This window comes from Hemitrygon akajei, chromosome 2 (genome assembly GCF_048418815.1).
Source record: "Hemitrygon akajei chromosome 2, sHemAka1.3, whole genome shotgun sequence".
Classification (NCBI taxonomy): Eukaryota; Metazoa; Chordata; class Chondrichthyes; order Myliobatiformes; family Dasyatidae; genus Hemitrygon; species Hemitrygon akajei.
Window position 1 is genome coordinate 108,558,752 of NC_133125.1, and position 27,252 is coordinate 108,586,003.

Sequence of the window (27,252 nt, forward strand, 5' to 3'; positions counted from 1 at the left end):
CAACTGGATCATAGTCCTTCAAACCCCTCCTATCCATGTAGTTGTCCAATTTCTTTTAAATGCTGTGAATGTGGGTTCGATTTCCACTTCTGCTAGTAGCTCATTCTACATTTTCATCACCTTCTGAGTGAAGAAATTCTCCCTTATATTCCCTTTAAATATTTCATTGTTCACCCTTAACATCTAGTTCTAGTCTCACCCAACCTCAGTGGAAAAAGCCTGCTTGCACTTATCCTATCTATACTCCTCGTAATTTGTATAACTCTTTCAAATCTCCCTTCATTAATTATTTATTTAGATACAGTGTAAAGTAGGCCCTTCCGACCTTTCAAAACTGCATTGCCCCAGCAACCTCTGATTCAACCTTAGCCTAATCAAGGGGCAACTTACAATGACCAATTAACCTACCAGCCTACATCTTTGGACTGTGGGAGGAAACTGGAGCGCCCAGAGAAAAGTGACGCATTCCATGGGGAGGACAGACAGACCACTTACAGATGACATTGCAATGGAACTCCAAACTCTGACTCACCGAGCTGTAACGGCATTGTCCTAACTGCTGTGCTACCATAGCACTATTCTTCTATGCTCCAGGGAATAAAGTCCTAACCTATTTAAACCCACAAATTTGCTGATCCAGTTTATCACATTATCATCCACATTGTTGATAAAGGTGACAAACAGTAATGGACCCAGCACTGATCCCCACAGCACACCACCAGTCTCAGATGCAACCATTCACCACCAGCTTCTGGCTTCCTCTGCAAAACAATATCAAATCCAATTTACTATCTCATCCTGAATGCCAAGTGACTGAATCTTCTTGACCAACCTCCCATGCAGGACTTTGTCAAAGGCTTTGCTGAAGTCCACGGCACTTCCTTAATAAACTTTCCTGGTAACTGCCTCAAAGATTGGTTAGACATAATCTACTACGTACAAAGCAATGTTTATTGTCCCTAATCAGTCCCCATCTATCCAAACACTTGTATACCTGGACCCTTTGAATACATTCCAATAACTTACCCACTACAGATGTTAGGCTCATCGTGCAATAATTTCCTGGCTTATTCTCAGGGCCCTTCTTAAGCAATGGAACATTAACTTTCCCTCCAATCCTCCAGCACCTCACCTGTGGCTAAGGATGTTTAAAATACCTCTGCTTAGGCTCCTGAAATTTCTGCACTCACCTCCCACGAGGTCCAAGTGAACATCTTGTTAGACCCTAGGGAATTATCCACTCTAATTTGCCTCAAGACAGCAAGCACATCCTCTTTTATGCAGTGCATGACCTCAACGTTGTTTTGCTTCAGTTCTATAGACTCTGCCTGTCTCCTGGGCAAATACAGATGCAAACATTGTTTTAAGATCTCCCTCATCTCTTTTGGCTCATGTGTAGATGACCACGCTAATCTTCTCCACCTCTAATGTTTATTAGGAGTTTTCACTGCTGTTGCCAACAGCTTAGTTTGTAAATGTAATTCAGGCAAGCACTGCACCAGTCTACAGTCAAAAGTCTAACATCAGTTAAGGTGTCAGCACGATTGCAATTACTGGCCTTATTCATTGAAAACAATGACAGAGGAAATGGAGGTAAATTGTAAACCCCTGCCTCTGGGTGCATGTCTAGAAACGGAGACAAGGCAGCACTGACTGATGTACTGATCAGACTACCCATTAGAATACCACGCTCACAAATTGCTGTCTACTCTCACATTACAATGAGTTTGGTGCAGTGCAAGTTAGCACGAGTAGGTGAAACACTCAAACAATGAATGTTGTCATATAGTCTCACTTAACTACTAATGCTTAGTTGCAAATAATGTAGATTTTGCAGATGATATAATTGATCTAAAATCAACTGTGGCTGACACAACACTTGTTGTTGTTTCACAGAAAAGCAACGCGGGAGACAATAATTCTCTCCTGCATCTATTAAGCATCTTAGACTATCCCAGGTTAATGCTGAGCTGCTAAATGCTCAATATAACCAAAACAGAGGCTTAGAAAACTGAGCTCTGAGCTAAAATGCATTTACCTAAACTATATACATTATGCTATAGAGTGTAACACTAGCAGACCGTACCTTCTTCATACTGTTCCTCTAAAATATAAGCTTCTGCCCTGTCTTTCAATGCATTGACATTGCTTGCATCTTGTTCCAATACTTGCGTACAAGTTCTGATGGCTTCTTTTGCTTGCTGGTTCTATGTAAGATATTACAATATTAAAAAAAAAACTTTAAATGAACACTTTATTCAAGAATTACTTGATCTTCTGAAAAAAAAAGTGCTACATAATTGTCCCATATGCACCCAACCCCCTTCCATCAAAATGCTCTGGCCAGTTCTGATGTCACACACTGGAAACATTAAATCTATTTCTCTTTCCTCAAATGCAGTCTGACCAGCATTTTGTTTTCTCTTTCTCCAATGATTTGAGATAATAACAGAAATAGATTGAGACTGGTCAAAAAAGAAAAACAATGGGAATCCAGGAAGAGTGACAAATTTAAACTGAGTGGAACAATGGTTATGTTTAACTGGTGTTTGTACGACTGCACAGCTGTTAAGCATTTGAGTTACACAGTGACTACTTGCTCAACAAAAACTGGTATCACGATTGAGAGTGAAATGCAGCACATAATAAATGTCAGGATACTGGTATTGTGAGGGAAAAGGACCTTGGATTACATGTTCAAAGATTCTTACAAAGTTGTAAGAGATTGGCTAAGTTGTAAGAGATTGGCTTTTTTCATCCATTTGCTAAAACATTAAGTATTATAGTAGGGAGATCATGCTAGAACTATTTACAGATCACAGATTTAGTGCCTGAAAGTACTTGATCCAGAGGACTCATAGGGAGCCAGAAATCATTACCTGCATGGACTGTAGAAGTTAAAACCCTGACTACATTTAAAAAGAACTTTGAGGTGGGTATAAAGATTGTTGACCTTCAAGATTAGACTGTGGCCTCAGGTGACATATTTTTTGATTAACATATGCAATATAATTGGAGTCAATAATTAAGTGGACAGACAGCTGCCAGTGTCAAGGAGCAGCTACAGAACATTCTCAAGGTGGAGGGTGCATAGCCAGAGGTTATGAAGACTGATACCAATGACGTATGTAGGAAGGGGAAAAGAGATCCTGCTCAATGAGTATAGGGAGACAGCATTTTGCATCTGCAGAAGGATGTAGAGGATCAGTGTGGAGTGTGCTAATGTGCTGGACATAAAGGAAGATGCAGGGTTCACTCTCTTACAGAACATTAAGGTGAATAAGCCCCCAGGGCCTGATGGTATTTTCCCTAGATTATCGAGAGAGGCAAGAGATGAGATTGCTGGGTCCTTGACATTCAAGGTCCCAGAGGACATGTATGAAGCTAATATTGTTCTACTATCCAAGAAAGGAGATAGGGACAATCCCAGAAATTGTAGACCAGTCTTACACCAGAGCTTAGGAAGCTATTGGCGAAGGTACTTGGGGATGGGACTTAGGAGCATTTGGAAAACCAAAGCCTAATTATGTTCAGTCAGCATGGTTTTGTGCAGGACAAGTCACATTTTACTAACCTGAGTTTTGGTGAAGTGATGAAGGTACTGCAATGGATGTTGCCTGCATGGATTTTAGCATAGTGTTTAATAAAAACCCTCATCGCATGCTCATTCAAGATAAGGATGCATGCAATCCATGGTAACTGATCATTTGGACTCAGAATGAGCTTGCCCAAAGAAGGCAGTGGTTGGTAGGATTTATTCCGGTTGGAATTCTGTGACTAATGATGTTCTGCAAGGATCCATACTGGCACCCATGCGGTTTGTGCTATACAGTGGATTCAGGATGCCAATTCAAAAACCAGTCAAATTTTTGATAACTTGGATCACAACACAACTTCATGCAGGAAGGCAATGAAGGTAGTTCATTATCTGCTGTAGGCGTCTGCGCTGACTTTCAGAAACAGTCAATCAAGCAGTGTACATGCGATGAATTCCCTCGTTGGTAACTATTAGGAACTAATTGTTTTATAGCACTGTAGCAATATTGGTAGTGTTCTAATTCATTTTGCATTAAATTTAAATAGACAATTTGATAGTGAAACTATAGTTTGTCTTTTTTTATACCTTTTTAACCATTTCCATGAAATTCTGGCTAATTGGGCCAAATGTATTGGCCCTCATGTGTACCAATTCACCAGAATCTACTGTAGATATAAATGATCTGGATAAAAACATGAATGGGTAGGTTAGCAAGCTTGCAGATGATATAAAGATTGGCAGTGCTGTGAACAGCATAGATGACTGCTAAAGGATACAGTGGGATACAGATCAGCTGCAGATATGAACAAGAAACCTAAAATGAAGGTGCAGTATATTGTTAATGGCAAGATCTTTAACAATGTTAATGTACAAAGGGATCTTGGGGTCCAAATCCATAGATCCATAGTGGCTGAAGCAGGTGAAAGGATGTTAAAGGCATATTGACTTTATTAGTTGCGGCATTAAGTTCAAGAGTCAGAGAGCTAGGTTGTGGCTTCATAAGGCTGCATCTAAAATATTGTGTTGAGCTCTGATTATAGGGAGGATGTGGATGGCTGAGAGTTGCAGAAGACGTTTAATAGTCCTGATGAAGGGTCTGAACTCTAAACTTCAACAATTTATTCTCCTCTAAAGATGCTGTCTGATTTTGAGTTCCTCCAGCATTTTGAGTGTTGCAACTGGTACATTTCCCAGGATCAAAATGTCTCACTTGAAAGGGCATTCATTTAAAGTGAGAGGGGGCAAGTTAAAAGGAAACATGTGGAGCAAGTTTTATTTAAAAACACAGATTGGTGGGTCCCTAGAGTACGCTGTCAGGGGTGGTAGTTGGAGACAAATAGAGGTGTGCAAGAGATTCTTAAACAGGCATATCATGGGCAGAGAATGAAATAATGTACACATTGGTATGCAGAAGATATCAGTCTAATTAGGTATTTAGTTATGAGCTTAATTAGTACAGCACAATTCCTCACCATAAGTATTTTCAGGAAGCGCTATCTCAAGGAGGCAACATTCAAAGATTTCCACCATCCATGCTATTTTCTTACAACTACCATTAGGCAGAAGGTACAGAAGCCTCAAGCCCCACACCACTAGACTGAACAGCCGCTACTTCCCTTCAATCATCTGGAACATAAAACAGTACAGCACAGGAACAGGCCTTCGGCCTATAATGTTGTGCCAAACCAATTAAATTAGTAATCCAATGGTCAACCAAACTACACACACAAAATGCTGGTGGAACACAGCAGGCCAGGCAGCATCTATAAAGAGAAGCACTGTTGACGTGTCGAAACGTCGACAGTGCTTCTCCTTATAGATGCTGCCTGGCCTGCTGTGTTCCACCAGCATTTTGTGTGTGTTGTTTGAATTTCCAGCATCTGCAGATTTCCTTGTGTCAACCAAACTAGCTTCTTTTGCCTACACAAGTTCATATCATTCCATATTCCTCACACTCAGGCATCTATATAAAAGTCTCTTAAACGTCTCTAACGTTTGTGCCTCTTATCATCAACCCAGGTAGTGCATTCCAAGCACTCACCAATCACTGTAATAAAACTTGCCCCTCACTCCTTTGACATTAACTCCACTTCCCCCACGTTAAATGCATGTCCTTTATATTAGGCATTTCAACCTTGGGGAAACAGATGCTGTCTATGCCTCTCAATCTTTTAAACTTCTATCAGATCTCCCCTCGGCCTCTGCCATTCCAGAAAAATAAGCCAAGTTTGTCCAACCTTTCATAGAGCACATGCCCTGTAATCCAATCAACATCCTGGCAAACCTTTTCTGCACCCTTGCCAAAACCTATAATATGGCAACCAGAACTACATACAATACTCCAGATGTGGAGTAATGATTTTTATAAAGTTGCAGCACAACTTCCTGACTTTTAAACTCAAAGCCTTGACTAGTAAAGGCAAGCACCATATACTTTCTTAACCACCTTATCAACCTGTGTAGATACCTTCAGGCAGCTATGGTCTGGGACTTCAAGGTCCCTCTCTCATCAACACTGTTAAGTGTCCTGCTGTCTCTTCACATTTGACCACCAAGGTACAATACTTCACATTTCACTGGGTTAAATTGCATCTGCCATTTTTCCACCCATATGTGTAATTGGCCTATACACCACTGAATTCTTTACTAGTCACCTACGCTAGCCACACCACCACCAATCTTCATTATCATCTGCAAACCTACTAACCCACCCATCTACATATTCATTCAGATCATTTATATACATCACAAACAGCAGAGGTCTCATTACAGATCCCTGCGGAACACCACTAATCACAGATCTCTAGCTAGAATAAGTCCCTTTGTCTTGTATGGGCAAGCCAGTTCTGTAACTAAAATGGACAATTTATCAGGAATCCCATGTGTCTTAATCTTCTGGATGAGCCTCCCATGAGGAACTTTGTCAAATGCCTTACTAAAATTCACATAAACAACATCCACAGCTCTACCTTCATCAATCACCCTCATTATCTCATCAAAGAATTCAATCAAGCTGGCAAGACAAAGCCATGCTGGCTCTCCCTAATTTGGCTTTCCAAATGTTCATAAATCCCATCTCCAACAACTCTGTCCAGGAACATTCCTACTGCTCACACGAGACTCACGTTCTTGAAAAACGCTAGCTAATTGCCAGTCTTCCAGTATTTTGGCTGTGGCTAGAGGGGACACAAGGATATTGGTCAAGGTTCTTGCCTCTCTTAATAACCTGGCATAGATTTCATCAGGCCCTAGGGACTTATCCACCTCAATGCTCTTAAAGAGACTTAACACTACCTCCTCCTTTACTTCGTAATATCCTAAGGATATCAATACGCTCAGCACCTGATCTCCTCATCATTCTCCTTGGTATGATGTGAAGTACTCATTAAGGACCTCACCCACATCCTCTGCATCCAAGCAAGTGTTCCTCCCTTTATCCTTGAGTGGTCCTACCTTCTCCCTAGTTATCCTCTTCTTCTTGATGAATGTTTAGAATGCCTTGGGATTCTCTTTAATCCTACTTGCCAAAGACGTTTCATGGCCACTCCTAGCTTTCATAATTCCCTTCCTAAGTTTTCTTTTCCTGGCTTCTTTATAATCCTAAAAGGCTTCGTTTAATTCTAGATTCCTAAGCTTCGAATGCTTTTCCTTCTTCTTCTAGACTAACCCTCTGTTGACATCAATGTTCTTTTACCTTGCCACCTTGCCTTTCTTTCTCACTGGAACGTACCTGTCCTGTACTGTACTCAGTGCAATTAGACTTTAAAGACTTTCCACATCTCAGATGTGGACTTGTCCAGAAATAGCTTTTTCCAATTAACCCCACCTAGTTGCTGCCTAATTTTCTCATCATTCCCCCTGCTCTAATTTAGTTACCTGGCTAGGCTCAGTACCCAACCCCTTGGTTCAGTACAGCCCCTCCATTTGTTGGCCAATCTCCATATTGATTTAATAAAGCTTCCTGGAGGCACCTTACAAACTCTGCCCTATGTAAACCTCTTTTACTCAGAAGGTTTCAGTTTATATTTGGGAAGTTAAAGTCTCCCGTGACAACAACCCTATTGTTTTCACACCGTTATTTAATCTGCCTGCATACCCATTCCTCAATTTCTCAGTGGCTACTAAGTGGTCTGTAGTACAATCTCAAAGTGTTTGCACCCTTCCTACTTTTGAGTTCTACCCATACAGACTCAGTGGAAACCCTCCACTATGTTCTCTCCAAGTGCAGCTCTCATTAGTTGTGCATCTTCCCTGCCTCTTATCTTTTCTAAAACATAGAACCCCTGGATATTCAGCAGATATTCCTGGCCTTCGCTTAACCGAGTCTCTATAATGGCCACAACATCATAATTCCATGTATTGCTCCATGCCCTAACCTCATCACCCTTACCCAGAATACTCCCGAGCATTAAAATACACACACTTCAAACTATCCATCCCATTGTATCTATTACTTTGCTCCAACCTGTTTTCTGTGTCCTGACATCTACCTTCTTCTCTATCTTTCCACTTTCTGACCTGGAGCTCCAGTCCTCCTCCCCCACCAAACTATTTTAAACCCTCCCGAGTAGCATTAGCAAACCACCCAGCCAAGATATTGGTCCCCCATTTGGGTCTAGAAACAATCAGCAAAACCCTAATCCCGCAGTTAGAAACACTGACCACTTTGCGGTAAAATGGACTTCAGTTTGTTACAATCGTATTCTATCTTGTAAAAATGTGTATAACTTATGCTTAATTTGGTTTATTCTTTGAATGTTGCTTGTATACGTGCATATGATACTACTGAAAGCATGCTTTTCATTGTACCCATGCATATACTTATGTATTTGACAATATAATCACCTTTGTCAGCATCATGGGCTAAACGGTCTCTTCCTGTGCTGAAGAGTTCTGTGCTCTATGTAAATTTTATATGATTCTTAAAGACTGCCAGCTATTTCAGGTCTACAAAATACCTCCAAGTTACATCAGGAATAACAATGTTAAAAAATCTCAGAAGTAAAACATTGTGTATGGATAGCTGAAACTATAGTTATAAAACATAGAAAAATGGGTATTTTTGCAAGACATAGATTTTTTTTTAAAAAAAAGTGATATGGTTTCTGCCTTTCAGACTACATTTGGCTGAATACAAAGTTATGCCCCTCCTCCCACATTTTTCCACCGATTATTGACCTCTGCCAAAATGATTCTAATCACCTAACTGGATTTTTTTGAGCATCAAATTTACAGAAAATAAATCACCAAATAGTTAATTTATTAAACTTACCTTTGATAAACAATGACAAATACGCTCCTTTGCATACAAAGTGTATTGAAAAACATTTGGCTCTGTTTTCATGGCAGACTCATATTTATTAATAGCGTCAGAGTATCTATAAATCAGAAGAAAATAATGCAATACATTGTGAAAAATGTCATTTTTTGTAATAAATATAGTGGCTCATTTTCTGGGATTAAAGAACATCACATGAAGTTACTTTGATTAATGGCTAAAACATCCAATGAATACATTTCTAGTTGAATTATCAATCCTGGAAAAATTGTATGATGCACTTACTTTTCTTGTCTTATAAGATCTTCTCCTGTTGTCAACTGCTTGTTAAGCTTTTTCACTTGCTTATAATGGGCAAAACAGTGTTTGTGATCCGGGTCCAACTTGAGGCATTCCCGAATTTCACTGTGTGTAAATCATAACAAAATGTTACATATGCTGTGAATCCTTAATACTAAACTACTTCTCTCAAGCAACTGGGCTGACAAATAAAGTGGACTAACATGACATGGGAATAGGTTCAACTACAATTTTTATGGTTGATTTCTTGTCCTGTGACAGCATTTTTAACCTCAATTAATACATGAAAAATATTCAATTGTAAGAAATAGGGATTTGTATTAAAAATACAACACTGGTGAAGTACATCAGCAATAAATGATACACCCTTTATACCGTAAGCCATTTTAATTCATTCCATCAAGGACACTCACTTCGTACTATACAGTCGGCCCTCCTTATCCGCGGGTTCCGCATGCGCGGATTCAACCAACCGCGGATCGGGAAAACCCAGAAGTTCTCTCTCCAGCACTCGTTGTTTGAGCATGTAGAGACTTTTTTTCTTGTCATTATTCCCTAAACAATACAGTATAACAACTACTTACATAGCATTTACATTGTATTGGGTATTATAAGTAATCTAGAGATTTCCAGCATCTTTTTAAAAAAATATTTGAATGCAACTTCATTGTTGTGATGTATTTTTAAAATTTTAGGCCAAATTCAGTGAGACCAAGAACTAATCATATTCTTAATAATATCCTGCTTTGCAAGGTAGTGTCAAATTAACAGCTCAGATTTGGGCAAAAGTATATATAAAAGTTATTTATGCCATATCAAAATGGAAGTAACTAAAATTCTAGGTTTTTAAAAATAGATAAAAATTCATCCTACAATCCTTTGCATCAATAAAACGCCACCAAAAATATAACAACTAACAAAAGGTACAACATGGACCAAATTAATAGGTAGTATAATTTGATCAAAATAAGAGGATACTAAGATGTGTATGTCCAGGGACATGGCTGGGCTCAGTCTACCAGACGTCAGGGCATAAAAATCATCCTTTGAAATGACCAAGTTAGCCAAACATTGGGACAGGGCTGATGTTGATTTAGATTGGGTAGTTATAGACCGGAGCTTGGCTGCACCACATTCTCCCATTAACATTCTCACAACATGTGGAAAACAAGACTAATCTAAATCCTATACTATTTCACTCAAGGAGTGTGTGGAGTACAATTCATAAAACTTGTAAAATGTCATATTTAAATCAGTTATACTCCTCGCTCTGGAATAACCCTGCGATATGCATTGGGAGAAAAATGGTGTACTGGCAAGAATGGAAGATTAAAGGTGTAAATACAGTAGGTGATCTCTATGAGAATGGGATTTTTATGTCGTATGTGGATTTGCAGAGGAAATATAACTTTGTAGATAAAGTTATAAAGTAGTACAAATAAGACATTGTGTTAGTAGCATATTTAAGAATGGTGGCCCACAAAGTAACCCTTTAACTGAATACTTTACACTACCATAGGAAGTTCATAAAGCATCAGTGTTTTATAAAATGTTCAAGCACTCTGTGGGTGAACTGTGTAACAATCTCAAAGCAGTATGGCAGAAGGATCTTGGAAGTGATATTGAAGATAATGAGTGGTCAAATATTTTATCAAACGTGGGTAGACATATTAGGGAAGCGAGAGGGAAATTTATTCAGTATAAGATAGTACACAGATATTATTGGACACCAACTAGACTCTACAAAATGGGGATTGTTGATAATCATTTATGCTAGAAATGTAATAATGAGGTGGGCACATATTTTCTCATGATTTTGGAGTGTTCCATGGTTCATCCACTTTGGTGTAAAGTTCTTGATTTGTTGGGGAATTGGTTGGGTCCTACACTGCCCTTGTGCCCACGGCTGTCTCCTGGGTGATAGGACAATGATACCTAATGTAAACAATGACAAATTTACTATTTTAAAGGTGGGTCTCATCACAGCTGCAAGAATTACAAACCCCATTTCCAGAAAAGTTGGGATATTTTCCAAAATGCAATAAAAACAAAAATCTGTGATATGTTAATTCACGTGAACCTTTATTTAACTGACAAAAGTACAAAAAGATTTTCAATAGTTTTACTGACCAACTTAATTGTATTTTGTAAATATATACAAATTCAGAATTTGATGGCTGCAACACACTCAACAAAAGTTGGGACAGAGTTAAAATAAGATTGAAAAGTGCACAGAATATTCAAGTAACACCGGTTTGGAAGACTCCACATTAAGCAGGCTAATTGGTAGCAGGTGAGGTATCATGACTGGGTATAAAAGTAGCGTCCATCAAAGGCTCAGTCTTTGCAAGCAAGGATGGGTCGTGGCTCATCCCTTTGTGCCAAAATTCGTGAGAGAATTGTTAATCAGTTCAAAAGGAACATTTCCCAACGCAAGATTGCAGAGAATTTAGGTCTTTTAACATCTACAGTACATAATATTGTGAAAAGATTCAGAGAATTCAGAGACATCTCAGTGCGTAAAGCGCAAGGTCGGAAACCACTGTTGAATGCGCGTGATCTTCGAGCCCTCAGGCGACACTGCCTAAGAAACCGTCATGCTACTGTGACAATTATAGCCACCTGGGCTCAGGAGTACTTCGGAAAACCATTGTCACTTAACACAGTCCATCGCTGCATCCAGAAATGCAACTTGAAACTGTATTACGCAAGGAGGAAGCCATATATCAACTCTATGCAGAAATGCCGGCGAGTTCTCTGGGCCCGAGCTCATCTCAGATGGACCGAAAGACTGTGGCACCATGTGCTGTGGTCAGATGAGTCCACATTTCAGCTAGTTTTCAGAAAAAACGGGCGTTGAGTTCTCCGTGCCAAAGATGAAAACGACCATCCTGATTGTTATCAGTGAAAGGTGCAAAAGCCAGCATCTGTGATGGTATGGGGCCGCATCAGTGCCCACAGCTTGGGTTAGTTGCATATGTGAAGGTACCATCGACTCTGAGGCGTATATTAGGATTTTAGAGACATATGTTGCCATCAAGGCGACGTCTCTTCCCGGGACGTCCATGCTTATTTCAGCAGGATGATGCCAGACTACATTCTGCACGGGCTACAACAGCGTGGCTTTATAGACACAGAGTGCGTGTGCTTGACTGGCCTGCTGCCAGTCCAGATCTATCTCCTATTGAAAATATATGGCGCATCTTGAAGAGGAGAATCAGACAACGGAGTCCACGGACTGTTGAGCAGCTGAAGTCTTATATCAAGCAAGAATGGACAAAATTTCCAATTGCAAATCTACTACAATTAGTATCCTCCATTCCAAAATGATTAAAAAGTGTTATTAAAAGGAAAAGTGATGTAACACAATGGTAAACATGCCTCTGTCCCAACTTTTGTTGAGTGTGTTGCAGCCATCAAATTCTAAATTTGTGTATATTTACAAAATACAATTAAGTTGGTCAATAAAACTATTGAAAATCTTTTCTTTGTACTTTTGTCAGTTAAATAAAGGTTCAGGTGAATTAACATATCACAGATTTTTGTTTTTATTGCATTTTGGAAAATATCCCAACTTTTCTGGAAATGGGATTTGTATATTGCAAAACTGGAAAAAACCCAGATGTCCCACTGTGAGGGAATGGACTGAGGAAATGGTTAAGATTTCATCATATGAACACATGTTGGGAAGAATTAACAGTGAGGGAAAAATGCAAGACGAGTGGGATCAATTTTGGTTGTATGTTAATTTAAACTTAAATTAGTTTTTTTTCTGTTTCTTAGTTTTATATGTTTTCCTGTCATGGGATGGCTGTGTAAATATGCTGTACTGTATCTGCTCTATGATATGCTGTGCTGCTTTGTAAAATAAGAATAAATAATAATAAAAATTTGAATTACAAAAAAAAAGGATACTTACCCAAGGGACATTTCATGATCTCCAAGCTGATAATAGATAGTACTAATTTTATAAAATGCTTCAGTGTTGTCATTTTTAAGTTTTGATGAAGCTTTCAAATCACTTATTGCTTTTCCACTTTCATCAATCTGTATGTAGCACTCTGCCCGGAGTTCCCTTAAGTCGGAATCCCAAACACAAGTCTAATGTAGAGACAAATAAAATTTCAGTACTAAATAAAAAACTTCTGACAGCTCGCAAATATAATATGTGCCAACAGTGAAAAGTAAGACCACAAGACCATAAATAGGAACAGAATCAGACCATTTGGCCCATTAAGTCTGTCCTGCCATTCCATCATGGCTGTTATCCCTCTCTACCCCATTCTCCTGCCATCTCCCCATAACCTTTGATGTCCTAACTAATTGAGAACCTAACAACCTCTGCTTCAAATATACTCTATGAATTGACCTCCACAGCCATCTGGAGACAGATGATGGGTATGCTAAAGCAGATACCAGAAGGAATTTCTACTCATGGAGTGGTGAAATACATGGGATGGGAACTGTAGGAATTTTGAAGTAGATATTACAGTTAACAGACCAGATTACATCTCAAAGATATTATGTGGAAAAGCTTTAAAGGGATGTAATAACAAGGACAAGAAGTTGGAATTTTAAAGTAAATGCTAAGAAAGATTTGAGTTTTGGTTAAATAGAGTAGACTGCCTGCGCGGGAGTGAGCACAAGAAGAGTTCATGTTTCTGGATGAGCAAAAGTGACAGCAAAAGGGTATTCCAAAAAAATGGGATGTCAATTGATTTTCAATGGTTCAATTGTTCCATTTCATATCAGAGAATGTATACAGTATACAACCCGTAATTCTTACTTCTCCACAGAATCCTCAAAACAGAATTAAAAACCCCAAAGAATGATTGACAGAAAAAAAGTGCAAGAACCCCCAAGCCCCCTGCCCCTCTCAGACACAAGCAGCAGCAAGCACAGCATCAACCCTCCACAACCTACCTTCCACATTCCAGCAGAAAGCATCAAGCTCACCACCCACCATGCAACAGCAAAGCCCCAAAGAGAGACCATCAAAAACGACTGTTCATCCCAACAGTTCAACATCCTACAGTCTCTCTCCACCCACCCTCTCTCACACACACACACACACAAACAGCTATCCCTCCACAGCAAGATCAAATTCCCGAGTTACCTCCTCAGCTCTCTAATCTAATATCAACACATTGCACACCACTATTTCCACAATTCTCAACCTCCAGCCATCGCAAGAACCACAGATCTCATATGGAAAATTCACAGGACGGTAATAGATTTCATGAACTTTTGTTAAGCTTCTGGAACACAAGCATGTCTATGGTAATGAAATGGGTGTGTGCCATGAAAAGGGCTGAATTCGAATGCTAGAGTTGAAACAACACACCCACACTTTTCCTGACTGTTTCAACCATTTCCAGCCCTCCTGTCTATTTTCCCTACCCTTGACGAACCTGAGGTTTTCTAAAACTTCATCGTCCAGATTCTGATCTGCATCAAGTCACATCTATCTCCTATATTTTTACTGTGTTATTGCTTAAGCTAGAGCCAATTTAAAAATTCTTCCCTGGTTTCAGCTTCAGTATTATATCTTACTCTGGCTTTACAAATCACACCCTGAGCACATCTATTTTTAAATTGATGAGTTGGGTGCTTGAGCAGTTCCACCACGTTTCTGACTTCAACCACCTTTTGGATGGGAACAATAATTTCTTCCTCAAGTCTTTTCAAAACCCATTACTCCTCAACTCAAACCTGTGTCTTCTTTTCTTACGTAGGTTCTGCTGTGAGGAAAGTCTTGTACCATTTCTTTTCTTAGTTATTCCTGGCAGTGTGGAGGATCAGAGGGATCTTGGGGTCTGAGTCCATAGTTTGGTCAAAGCAGCTGCGCAAGTTGACTCTGTGGTTAAGAAGGCATATGGTGTATTGGCCTTCATCAATTGTGGAATTGAACTTAGGAGCCGAGAGGTAATGTTGCAGCTATATAGGACCCTGGTCAGACCCCACTTGGAGTACTGTGCTCAGTTCTGGTTGTCTCACTGCAGGAAGGATGTGGAAGCCATAGAATGGGTGCAGACGAGATTTACAAGGATGTTGCCTGGACTGGGGAGCATGCCTTATGAGAATAGTTTGAGTGAATTTGGCCTTTTCTCCTTGGAGCGACGGAGGATGAGAGGTGACCTGATAAAGGTGTATAAGATGATGACAGGCATTGATCATGTGGATAGTCAGAGGCTTTTTCCCAGGGCTGAAATAGTTACCACAAGAGAACACAGGTTTAAGGTGCTGGGGAGTAGGTACAGAGGAGATGTCAGGAGTAAGTTTTTTTTTAAACTCAGAGAGTGTTGAGTGCGTGGAATGGGCTGCTGGCAACTGTGGTGGAGGTGGATACGATAGGGCCTTTTAAGAGACTTTTGGATAGGTACATGGAGCTTAGGAAAATAGAGGGTTATGCGTAAGCCTAGTAATTTCTGAAGTAGGGACATGTTCGGCACAACTTTGTGGGCTGAAGGGCCTGTATTATGCTGTAGGTTTTCTATGTTTCTATCTAAGTTCTTAATCTTCTTACTATTTATAGTATGTTCCTCTAGAATGCAAGGGACTAATTTGCAAAGGTTTAATTCAGTATTGTGCGCAGCGCAGACATCGTGGGCCAGAGGACCTGTGCCTGTGCTGTTCTACATTCTATGTCAATGTCTATCCAACAGGTCTCTCTGGTGCTGTTGATTCCATTCTTTCCCTGGTTACCTTTTTTTTTTATATAAACACACTGCTCATAAAATACCTGAGATTTTCCTTAAACTTGTATGGCAAAGATATTTTGTAGTCTTTCTTTGCCCACCAAATTTCTTTTCTACATACCCCTCAACACTATTTCTGTAGGGCTTCCTCCATTTTCAATGAACCTACCATTCCCTTTTCCTAATCGAAAGGACAATACCCCTTGAAATTCTGTGTTCTCCATACTCGCTGTCCTTATGATTCATCCTTACAGAAAACATTAACACCATTTTCTAACTATTTCCACTTTTAAACACTCCCATTTCTCAAATATCAATTCTGTACTTCAGTACTCCCAATCAGTTTACAAGGTCCTGTTTAAAGACAGGGAGATGGCCTACCTTCAATTCAGATATTTAATGCCTAGACTATCTTTAGCCCTTTAAATAATTACTATGAAACTTAATGAGTTCAGGTTACTATCCCTAAAGTACTCATTCACTATGTAGCTGACTTCATTCCTTACGATTATACATAGGTCTAGCACTGTGCAACAACTCTACAGACATTAAAAGCTCTCGATGCACTTTTAAAAATTCCACATAATCTAATCCTTTTATATCAAGGTAATCCCACTTAATATTTGAGAAATTAAAATATGCTACTGCTATAACCGTATCTCTCTTACACTTTTGAGATTCACCCAAATATCTGCTTTATCTCCTGCTGACTGTCAGGAGGCAATATAATCTGAGCAAAGCGATCACCTGGCCTCACTTGAAGAGCTTTCTCATACATCCTCCCTCATCAGTGCAGCGATGGTCATGTTGCCCAATAACACACCACCATTTTTTTTACATCACCACCAAAACATGTCTGAAACTGCTACACTCTGGAATATTAAACTGCTAGCCCTGCCTTTTGTTCAGCCATGTCTTCAGTTGCTTTTATCCTAAACTATAAATTGGTTCCCTGAACCAAAGTTCTCCACCAATTTCAAGGTGCTGTTTCATATCTGTCAGATCTGTTCTTGACTTGGTTGTAAGCTTTGTTCGAATATGTAACAATGATGCAATTTGAAGCATGTTCATGAACCAAATACAAATATCTGCTGACTTTGAGCATTGGGATGACAATATTAAACAAAACAGCATCCTGCTGCACTTTGTCCAAGGTATAAAACTGAGCTAATTAGGAAGTGAGAAGGCAAAAATGTTCAATACAAATATGGTGCACTTCTGTACCCTTACAGCAGAAGTCAAATCCAAAAAATAGTTTTCTAAATTTCAAAAGCAAATGAAAATGGCATTTCTGTCCATAATCAATAATATGAATAGAATGTACACTTATGAACTCTTAAACATTCTTACTGTATAGGAAATTATTACAGAAGAGACCATTCACTTTAACATTGCCATTGCTCCCAGTGAAAAATTACAGCCAAGACTTGCCTCCAGAACAATATTTAGTAAATCAATAGCAGTTGTGTAATCCTGGTTTTCAAAAGCAGCTCGCGCTTGCACAATTATCCTTTGTAATTCATCTGCTTTAGTTAACTGGGCCTTGGCTTCATTTTCCTCTTTCTCACTGGGGTTAGACTGTACCTGAAAAATGAATGAACGGTTATTAATATTGACTCCATGCATGGATTACTGCCCAATTAAAAACTATTATGCATGGTGTTACTAAAAGCAGTGGGTAAAAATGTTATTTCCAAAATCACAATTCAAAGCAAGATTATAAAATATTGACTGGGACACAAAAAATGCAGATGCAATTTTTCTGATAAAACACTGGAAATACTCACATCATAGATACTGCCTGTACTTCTGAATATTTCAAGTGTTTATGAATTTAGTTAGCAAATACTTCAGCATTTCAAGCATAATAAAATTGACCAATCCAGATGGATGATACTCAGTAGTTTAAAGTTTGGTAAATATTATTGCTGAATATCAACACATATGGTTTATGAAATTATTGTGAATTAGAAACAAACTACTGGAGAGGTTTTTCAAATTTTGGATTATATCCCCATGAACAGAAGAGGAAGCGTGTAATTAAACGAAGCTCACTTTGGAGTTAATAAGAACAGATCAATGCCCCTCAATTATTGTCATTGAATCTGGCATTCATTTGAAACTTTTCAATGAAGAGCAAGAAATGCAAGCAGAAAGCAGGTGCCGAGTCCCCAGCATCGGCCTGCTTCAACTACCATTCAATTCCCCATTCTGGAACAGATGCTAGTTCTGATGAAAAAAAAACAAGTAAAATAATTTTGACATAGTAAGTGTTGAATGTGCCTGATGAGTGGCATTTGTCTTAAGAAATTAATAAACAGGACTGAATCCAACACAGAGGCAACACTTGGTGTAAAACAATGGCTTGTCAAATATTTCCTTCACACTAGTTCCCTCCTAAATATACACCATATACTATAAGCCTCACTGATGATCGTCATCTTGCTGTCATGGAGAGTAATCAGAGTTTCTGAGAGAAATACTATCTGGAGTTTAGCCATGAGGTGCTCGGCTCCTGGTAGGGTCAATATGGCGGTAAGATCAAGGAGGTTCCAAAGAGCCTCCAAAGAAGTTCTAACCAAAATCTCAACAGTGGAGCCAGTGGATGACACATCACCATGGGACTGAAAACAGAGGAAGTCATCTTGCATGTCATGCCACTGGACCCTGATCCCAATCTGTCAAGGAGCATGTGTTGCCTGCCCATGCATCAGCCTCCCCATGTTAAACAAAGTCACACAAAGGCATTCCCCACTAAGGGAATCCAGCCGAGATTAAGTCCTGTGGTAATCAGCAAATGGCAAAGGGGGCAGGATTGAGGTCTGAAAACCCCTAGCTCACACACTGGACAGCAGGTGCTTTATTCAATCGCTGGGCTCTTGGACTGAGGCAGAAAGATGTGGCCTCTACGGCTACCTGAAGACCTACCAATAGACAACCCCTCAGGAAAACATTCTACTAGCATAAAGTGATCCATCTACTACTACTACTATCATCTTGAGATTTATTTTCTTGCAGGCATTCACAGTAGAAGAAATACAATAAAATTAATGAAAAATTAGACAAAAATAAAGACTGACAAACACCCAAGGTCATGGACAACAAATTACTCCAAAAAAAAAAATAAATAAATTGAGAACGCAAGTTGTAGCATCTTCAAAAGCAAAATTTAAGTTGTGGAATTGGTTCAGAGTTGAGGCAAGTTATCCAAACTGGTTCAGCAGCCTGATGGTAATAACTATTCCTAAACCTGGTGATGTGGGACCAAAGGATCCTGTGCCTTCTGCCAAATTGCAACAGCAAGAAGAGAGCATGGCCTGGACGGTAGAGTCCTTTATGATGGATGCTGCTTTCTTGTGGCAGCGCTTCTTGCAAATGTGATGGACTGGGCTGTAACCAGCACTTTCTGTAGAGTTTTCCATTCCTGGCAGTTCCTTCAATCTGTCAGGCAGCTCGACAACAGCCAGCAACTTTAGAGTACATCTGCAACATCATCGTGTGAATTTCCCCTCTCGTGAGTCGCAAAAGATAGTCACAGAGGTTCACAAATGAGTTATGTGCATGGCACATCTGAAGGAATGGACCAGTACACATGCAGAGTTCAAAATAGGATGGATTAAAGAGTGGGCATAAGAGCTTACCATGGAATTACTGCCTCCTCAGCTCTGGCCTCAGTTTGGGCATGAGGGAAGAGGACCTACAGTACTCTGCTAGTCTTGAGGCTGTGAGCATGAGAGGAATCTTTCTCACATCCTGCTGACCACTGCCCAATTATTTGTCACCCATGCCTGAAACACAGAGAGGAAGCATTTTTCTTCCCCCAGTCAACTAATGAAACTCCTAAATTACATTCACACAAGGATTTGAGAATGTGGGCAACTGCAAGCACGTATGTGTGACAGTATTTTAGGAATATGAAGTGCTTTAGCTCCCAATCTGATATATATGAAGTAGTACATCTTCCCTGTATTGCTGTTACAAGTGCCATTCCAGGAAATAAGGATATCTGTTGTCCTCTTTAGGTTGCTGCCCACAGATCTACTGCATCTTCCACTTGATGTCACACTCCCTCCCACACCAAAGTACAGTGGTACACTAGGTCTTGAAATCAACATGAGAAATAGTTTCCAAAATTTCATAAGTAGGAGTTGCTTTTCCTTTCCTACCTCTCCTCCTTCTATATCCTGCACTGTCCTAATAAGGTTCACAGCTTTGCCATTACTGCTTATTACTGGAAATTCAACAAGCAAACATCATAACCTTTTCTTGCCAGGTAAAATGCACTTGTACAATTATTTTCTTCCAAAATTGTACCTGTGTTCAACAAAGCCCGTTTATTACAGGGGCAGTGTGCACACATAATTTCAATGCTTCACATTAGCAGTTAAGCAAAACAATTTTTACACATCTGCATAATTTTTCTTTCTGGTACTAGTCTGATATCAGAATCTTGCTTTCACACCACCCCCCCCCCCCACCAATTGAATTCTTAACTAACCTACAAGAACAGCCAAAGACTTTAAAGGCAAGAAAATTCTCCACTGAGAAAAACTTCCAAACTGAAATAAAACTATGAAAATATCTGTGACATTAAAGACAAACCCAAAATATATTAAACTCACAACTTACACACTTACCACTTTCTTAAAGTCTTCCTCAGCTTCATTCAACTTCCCTTGTTTTAGTAGCAAGTTTCCTCTCTGTAATCTCGCCTGAAAATAATCAAGACCATTTTAACTGATCACACACCAAATAGTAAAAATAAAATTGATAAACTCCTATTCAAGCCCCACTTGGTATGCAATTAAAAAAAATCTGTTACTTACAGATGTGAAATCTGGTTTTAGCTGAATGACTTTACTTAGATCTGGGAGAGCAGATTTTGATTTGCCCATTGCGAGATAGACTGTAGCACGTCTATAATAAGCAATATAGTTATCAGGATCTCCATCTGTAAATACAGATTATCATTGTATTATCCAATCTTTTAGGATTAACAATACTAGGTATAATTATACAGACTTTAAAACTGTTATATTCACATTTTTATTTTATGTTAGATTACCATGCATTATAGCCAGTATAAATTTCACCAAGAGCATCTGCTACATCACCGACTGAATTCACCATCAGTAAGCTTAAAAGATCTGGTCCTACACTAGTTTGACTTCCCAAACTGCAGCAGTTCACACTTGTATGAACTGAAAGCCATTATAGCTGAGGATCCACCTGTAATTTTGATAACTTTTGTCGCCATCTACAAATCAACAATTTTAGCATTATTCACAAACCTAAGCATTCCTTTGCAAATGTTTACATATATAATTCCATGGTTTAAGTCTATGTTTCATTTTATTCAGGGGTAGGCAACCTTAAACAGAAATGATTTTCTAGCATGCGTTATTCATTAATTTGAGGCAAAACATAACTAGATGTATTTAAATGGATAATTCCCATATTTCAAGTTTTTTAAAAAATGGCATTTATCTGGCCCACTGTCCACTCATTAACACACGATCTGGCACACAGAGGCAAAAAGGTTGCCGACCCCTGATTTTATTAATAGTTAAGCTGTTGGACATTTTATTTTCAGTAGATCTCAAAATGCAAATTTATTAAAAAGTGTTCCTTTAATTACATTATACAACTGAGTATTTAATTTATTAATGTTTAAAATAAAACTTCAGTTGATTAATAAGTTTAGCTTGTTGTAATTAGCCAATAGGATTTTTCTCATTAACATTTTGGCCAATAAGACACCTATGAAAGGAACAGGTACAGGCAGTCCCCAAGTTATGAATGTCCAACTTACGAACAACTCCTACTTACAAACGGCCTGCCACAAAGCCTATTATATTGAAAATCCGAGTTAAATACAATGGTTCATAGTAACAAACGCACGCACTACGTTGTGACCCTCATGAAAACATTGCGTGGCTTCAGCGGTTCGTCGCCTCGTGGAAGGCCGTCCCGCCATTTTAAGTCGGATCACATTGCCTTAGTGTGTAACTTTGTACAGTATTTGGCTTAAAATTTTCTTTTAATTACCCTTGTAACCATGTCTCCAAAGCGTAAATCCGATGTAAGTGCTGGTGATGCATCAAAGAAAAGGAAAACAATCATGGTTGAAAATAAAGCCAAAATAATAAAGCAATCGGAAAGAGGTGAGACGCCATCCGTCATTGGAAAAGCGTTAGGCTATAGTCCGTCACTGATCAGAATGATTTTAAAGGATAAAATGAGAATAATGAAGCATGCAAAAGGCCCTATCCTGATGAAAGTTACAATTATTACTAAGCAACACAGTGGTTTGATTATTGAAATGGAAAGGCTATTGATAATTTTGGTTAGACGATCAAAATCAGCGTAATATTCCTATTCGCCTTACTTTACTGCAAGAAAAGGCTCGAAGCCTTTTCAATGATTTAAAAGCTGCACGTACAGCAAGTGAAGGTGCTTGTAATGAAGAATTTATTGAGAGTAGGGGTTGGTTCAATCGTTTCAAGTTAAGGGCAAATTTACATAATATTAAACTGCAAGATGATGCAGCGAGTGTTGATGTAAGTGCTGCGAGTGATTTTCCTGAAATGCTCAAAAAAATTATTGAGGGAGGTTATTTGCCAGACCAAATATTTAATGTAGAAAAGACTGGCTTATTTTGGGAAAAAAATGCCTGAAAGGACCTACATTTCGAAAGAGGAAAATAGTGCACCAGGGCGTAAAGCATCGAAAGACAGACTAACATTATTGCTTGGGGGTAACGCATCCGGGGATTTCAAGCTCAAGCCTTGGCTTGTGTATTGCTCCCTAAATCCGAGGGCACTGCGCCATATCATTAAGGCATCTCTTCCTGTTATTTGGAAGTCAAATTCAAAGGCTTGGGTTACAATTGGCATCTTTGAAGATTGGTTCTTGAACCATTTTGTTCCTGCTGTTAAACGTTATTGCTTGGCCAAGAAAATTCAAGATTCTCCTTGTGCTTGACAACACACCTGGACATCCAAGCACCCTAAGATGACCTTCACCCCAATGTAAAAGTCATATTTTTACCCCCCAACACCACACCACTACTTCAGCCAATGGATCAGGGAGTCATAGCCTCCTTTAAGGCCTATTATTTATGGCGGACCTTCTCACAAGCAGTCAGGGCTATGCAAGGTGATGTGATGAGCTTAAGGGAGTTCTGGAGGGATTATAACATCTATGATGCCATCAAAAATATTGCAGATTCTTGGGATGAAGTGAAGCAGTCAAATATGAAAGGAGTGTGGTTTAAATTGTGCCCCCAGTTTGCGCATGCTTCTCAGGGATTTACAGCTGACAACATCGCCGCAGCCAGGCAAGCTGTGGTTGATATTGGTAATGAACTGCAGTTAGACATCAGTGAAAATGATGTTGTAGAGTTACTCGATTCCCATGCCGAAGAACTGACCAATGAAGACCTTATGAAACTAGAACAGCAGATGATAGAACATAGAATAGTACAGCACATTACAGGCCCTTCTGCCCACAATGTTGTGCTGACCCTCAAACCCTGCCTCACATATAACCCCCCACCTTAAATTCCTCCATATACCTGTCTAATAGTCTCTTAAACTTCACTAGTGTGTCTGCCTCCACCACTGACTCAGGCAGTGCATTCCACGCACCAACCACTCTGAGTGAAAAACCTTACTCTAATATCCCCCTTGAACTTCCCTCCCCTTAACTTAAAGCCATGTCCTCTTATACTGAGCAGTGTTGCCCTGGGAAAGAGGCACTGGCTGTCCACTCTGTCTATTCCTCTTAATATCTTGTACACCTCTATCATGTCTCCTCTCATCTTCCTTCTCTCCAAAGAATAAAGCCCTAGCTCCCTTAATCTCTGATCATAATCCATACTCTCTAAACCAGGCAGCATCCTCTGTACCCTTTCCAATGCTTCCACATCCTTCCTATAGTGAGGCGACCAGAACTGGACACAGTACTCCAAGTGTGGCCTAACTAGAGTTTTATAGAGCTGCATCATTACATCGCGTCTCTTAAACTCTATCCCTCGACTTATGAAAGCTAACACCCATAAGCTTTCTTAAATACCCTATCTACCTGTGAGGCAACTTTCAGGGGTCTGTGGACATGTACCCCCAGATCCCTCTGCTCCTCCACACGACCAAGTATCCTGCCATTTACTTTATACTCTGCCTTGGAGTTAGGCTTCTAAAGTGTACCACCTCACACCTCTGGGTTGAACTTCATCTGCCACTGCTCAGCCCACTTCTGCATCCTATCAATGTCTCTCTGCAATCTTCGACAATCCTCTACACTATCTACAACACCACCAACCTTTGTGTCGTCTGCAAACTTGCCAACCCACCCTTCTACCCCCACATCCAGGTCGTTAATAAAAATCATGAAAAGTAGAGGTCCCAGAACAGATCCTTGTGGGACACCACTAGTCACAACCCTCCAATCTGAATGTACTCCCTCCACCACAACCCTCTGCCTTCTGCAGGCAAGCCAATTCTGAATCCACCTGGCCAAACTAGCGTTTGAGGAAGAAGACTGTGACCTAGGAACTCCGGAACCAAAAAAGTTTGCGACGAAAAGGTTAGCTGAAGCCTTTCATCTCATTGAAGCAAAGATGGCAAAGTTAGAGGAGCAAGATCCTAATACAGAGAGTTCACCAAAGTTTACCATGCAGTTACCGAGAACCTCAGCTGCTACGTGGCCAATTATACTGAAAAAAAAAAGCTCTGTACAAGCCTCCCTTGATGCCTACTTCAAGAAATTGACTCCAGTAGTAAACCTGCTCTCTTCCAGCAGCAGAATCAAACCCCGACTCCCCAGCACCCGGTCCATCATAATGTTACCTCATGAATGCCCCTTCCAGCATGCAAGACATTGATGCAACTGTATGTAGTTACTTTTATTATTACGGTATTATGTACAGTACTGTATTATTATGTTTAAGATGTTTTAGTGTATTTGGGACAGCACCACCCCCACTTGGCCTATTTAACCTGTCTCAGTGCGGGTGGACTTTAGGACCCGGGGGAGGTCATGTCCCGCCGCCCGCGGTGTACAGTACAGTACGTACTGTATCTGTTCCATCGACGAAAGATGATCACAGTTGAAAATAAGGTGGAAATAATAAAGCAATTGGAAAGAGGTGAAATGCCATAGGTCATTGGAAAAGCATTAGGCTACAGTCGGTCAACGATCGGAACAATTGTAAAGGGTAAAGTGAGAATAATCGAGCATGCGAAAGGCTCTGTCCCGATGAAAGCTACAATTATTACTAAGCAATGCAGTGGTTTAATTATTGAAATACATACATTTCTTAAGTGTTTTATATGCATAGAAAGGTAAAATATATATTATATACTAAGATAAATGTTTGACTGACGCTAAATAATACTGTATGTACCCTATTCCGACTTACGTACAAATCCGACTTAAAGACGGACTCATGAACGGAACTCGTTCATAACCCAGGACTGCCTGTAGTTATTTTCCAGTGAGAGCACGGGATTGAAGGAGTTTTAAGAAGGAGAAAGATGGAGAATGGAAATGGACAATGAACATAGCAGAAGAACATGGTGCAATGTTCACAGAACCTCATTTGGAAGGACAGTCACAGATGTCACGAAGTCCACATGCAGACTACAGACTCATGGAGAATATGCAGATAACTTTTAGCTAGCACACAACATGGCAGAAAGTTCAATGCCTTTTTCCTTGGACGTTGCCTGGACATTTATTTATGTTTTACTTGGACTGCTTCATCGGTGCATAACTGTTTCGGTACCACGAGTACCTGTTTATTTACTGCCTTTTCACACTGTAGAGTTATGTTACTGTTAGTTTGTATTTACGGTAACAGCAAACTCATTACAAGCCGACAGTGAGAGTGTTACACCTAAATTACAATAAAATCAGAATCAGGTTTATCACCAGCACGTGTCATGAAATTTGTTAACTTAGCAGCAGCATACAATGCAAAACATAATAATATAGATAGAAAATAAACAAATTTAAGTACGTATATATAAAAAATAAAAGTATTAAAAACTGTGCAAAATGCCGAGGCTTTATGGCACATTTGTCAGATCGTATTTGGGAGTTTTCTGAGCAGTTTTGGGCCCTCATTGGGCCCAGGAATGAAAGGATTAATGCATTTGATGGTTTTGGGCCTGTACTCACTGGAATTTAGAAAAATATATGGGTGACCTCAATGAAACCTATAAATAATGATAGGCCTAGATAAAGTGGAGATGAAATAAAGTGGTTAAGAAGTCAGTGCAAGATTCTCCTGTGGCCATTCCCCTCAGCAACAAGTATACTTTTTGGATACTGCAGTGGGGTGGAATGACCCAACAGGGCATAGCAGCAACAGCCAGGCTGGTGGCACTATAACCACCTCTGGGGCTCAGGAAAGAAGGGTAGTCAGGCAGTGCAGTAGTTACAGGAGCCTCGATAGTTAGGGAGACAGATAGGAGATTCTGTAGCCGCAAAAAAAGACACCGGGATGGTGTCTTGCCTCCCGTGTGCTAGGGTCCAGGATGTATCATAGTCGATGCAGGATATTGAAGGAGGAGGGAGAGAAACAGCCAGTGGACACAGTGCATTTTGGCACCAATGGACAGGCAGACAAGGGGAAGAGATGCAATGCAGTGAGTATATAGAATTAGGAAAGAAACTAAAGAGAAGGACCTCCAAGGTAGTAATCTCCAGATTACACCCAGTGCCACAGGCTGGCATGGCTAGGAATGAGATAACACAGAAGGATGGGTGAATGAATGGCTGAGGAGATGGTGCAGGGAGCAGGGTTTCAAGTTCTTGGATCATTGGAACCTTTTCTGGGGAAGGGGTAATCTGCACAAGAGGGACGGATTGCACCTGAATTGGAGGGGAACCAATATCTGGTCGCCACACTGTAGGCTTTGGAGAGGCTGCAGAAGAAGTTTAACAGGAAGCTGCCTGGTTTAGAGAGTACGTGAAGCTAGATAAACTGGGATTGCTTTCTCTGGAACAGCGGTGGCTGAGAGGAAATCAGATAGAGGTGTACAAGATTATGAAAAGTTATAGATGAGCAGACAGAAAGTATCCGTTTCCAGGGTCAGGGTACATGTGAGGGGCAAGGTTTTTTTACTCAGAGACTGGTGTATGTCAGGAATGCGCTGCCTGGTATGGTGGTAGAGGCAAATACATAAAAGGCTTTCATAAAGGCACATAGATGTAAAGAAGATGGAGGGATATGGACATTGTGCAAGTAGGTTTGGGTGTTTTTTGATTTACTTTTAGCTGATCTGGCACAATGCCGTGCGCCAAATGACCTGTTCCTGTGCTGTACTGTTCTACGTTCCAATATCCTGGCTGGGAGGTTTGTGAAGTTATTCAGGAACCAGAGCACCAAGTCAGTACATGAAGAATCAGAAAGGAAAGTAGGTATCAGGGAA

General features: G+C 39.9%; 1 protein-coding gene across 1 annotated transcript in view; it reads right to left on the reverse strand.

Moving 5' to 3' along the window:
* dnajc3a (DnaJ (Hsp40) homolog, subfamily C, member 3a) overlaps positions 1-27,252 on the reverse strand; it is a 74,114-nt gene that overhangs the window by 21,326 nt on the left and 25,536 nt on the right. Inside the window, exons 3-9 of the mRNA XM_073027107.1 lie at positions 20,641-20,765; positions 20,452-20,526; positions 17,246-17,398; positions 13,036-13,217; positions 9,102-9,221; positions 8,811-8,916; positions 2,087-2,207 (exon numbers count right to left, since the gene is read on the reverse strand). Coding sequence (XP_072883208.1) covers positions 2,087-2,207; positions 8,811-8,916; positions 9,102-9,221; positions 13,036-13,217; positions 17,246-17,398; positions 20,452-20,526; positions 20,641-20,765 — 882 coding nt within the window. The remainder of the gene's footprint in view (positions 1-2,086; positions 2,208-8,810; positions 8,917-9,101; positions 9,222-13,035; positions 13,218-17,245; positions 17,399-20,451; positions 20,527-20,640; positions 20,766-27,252) is intronic.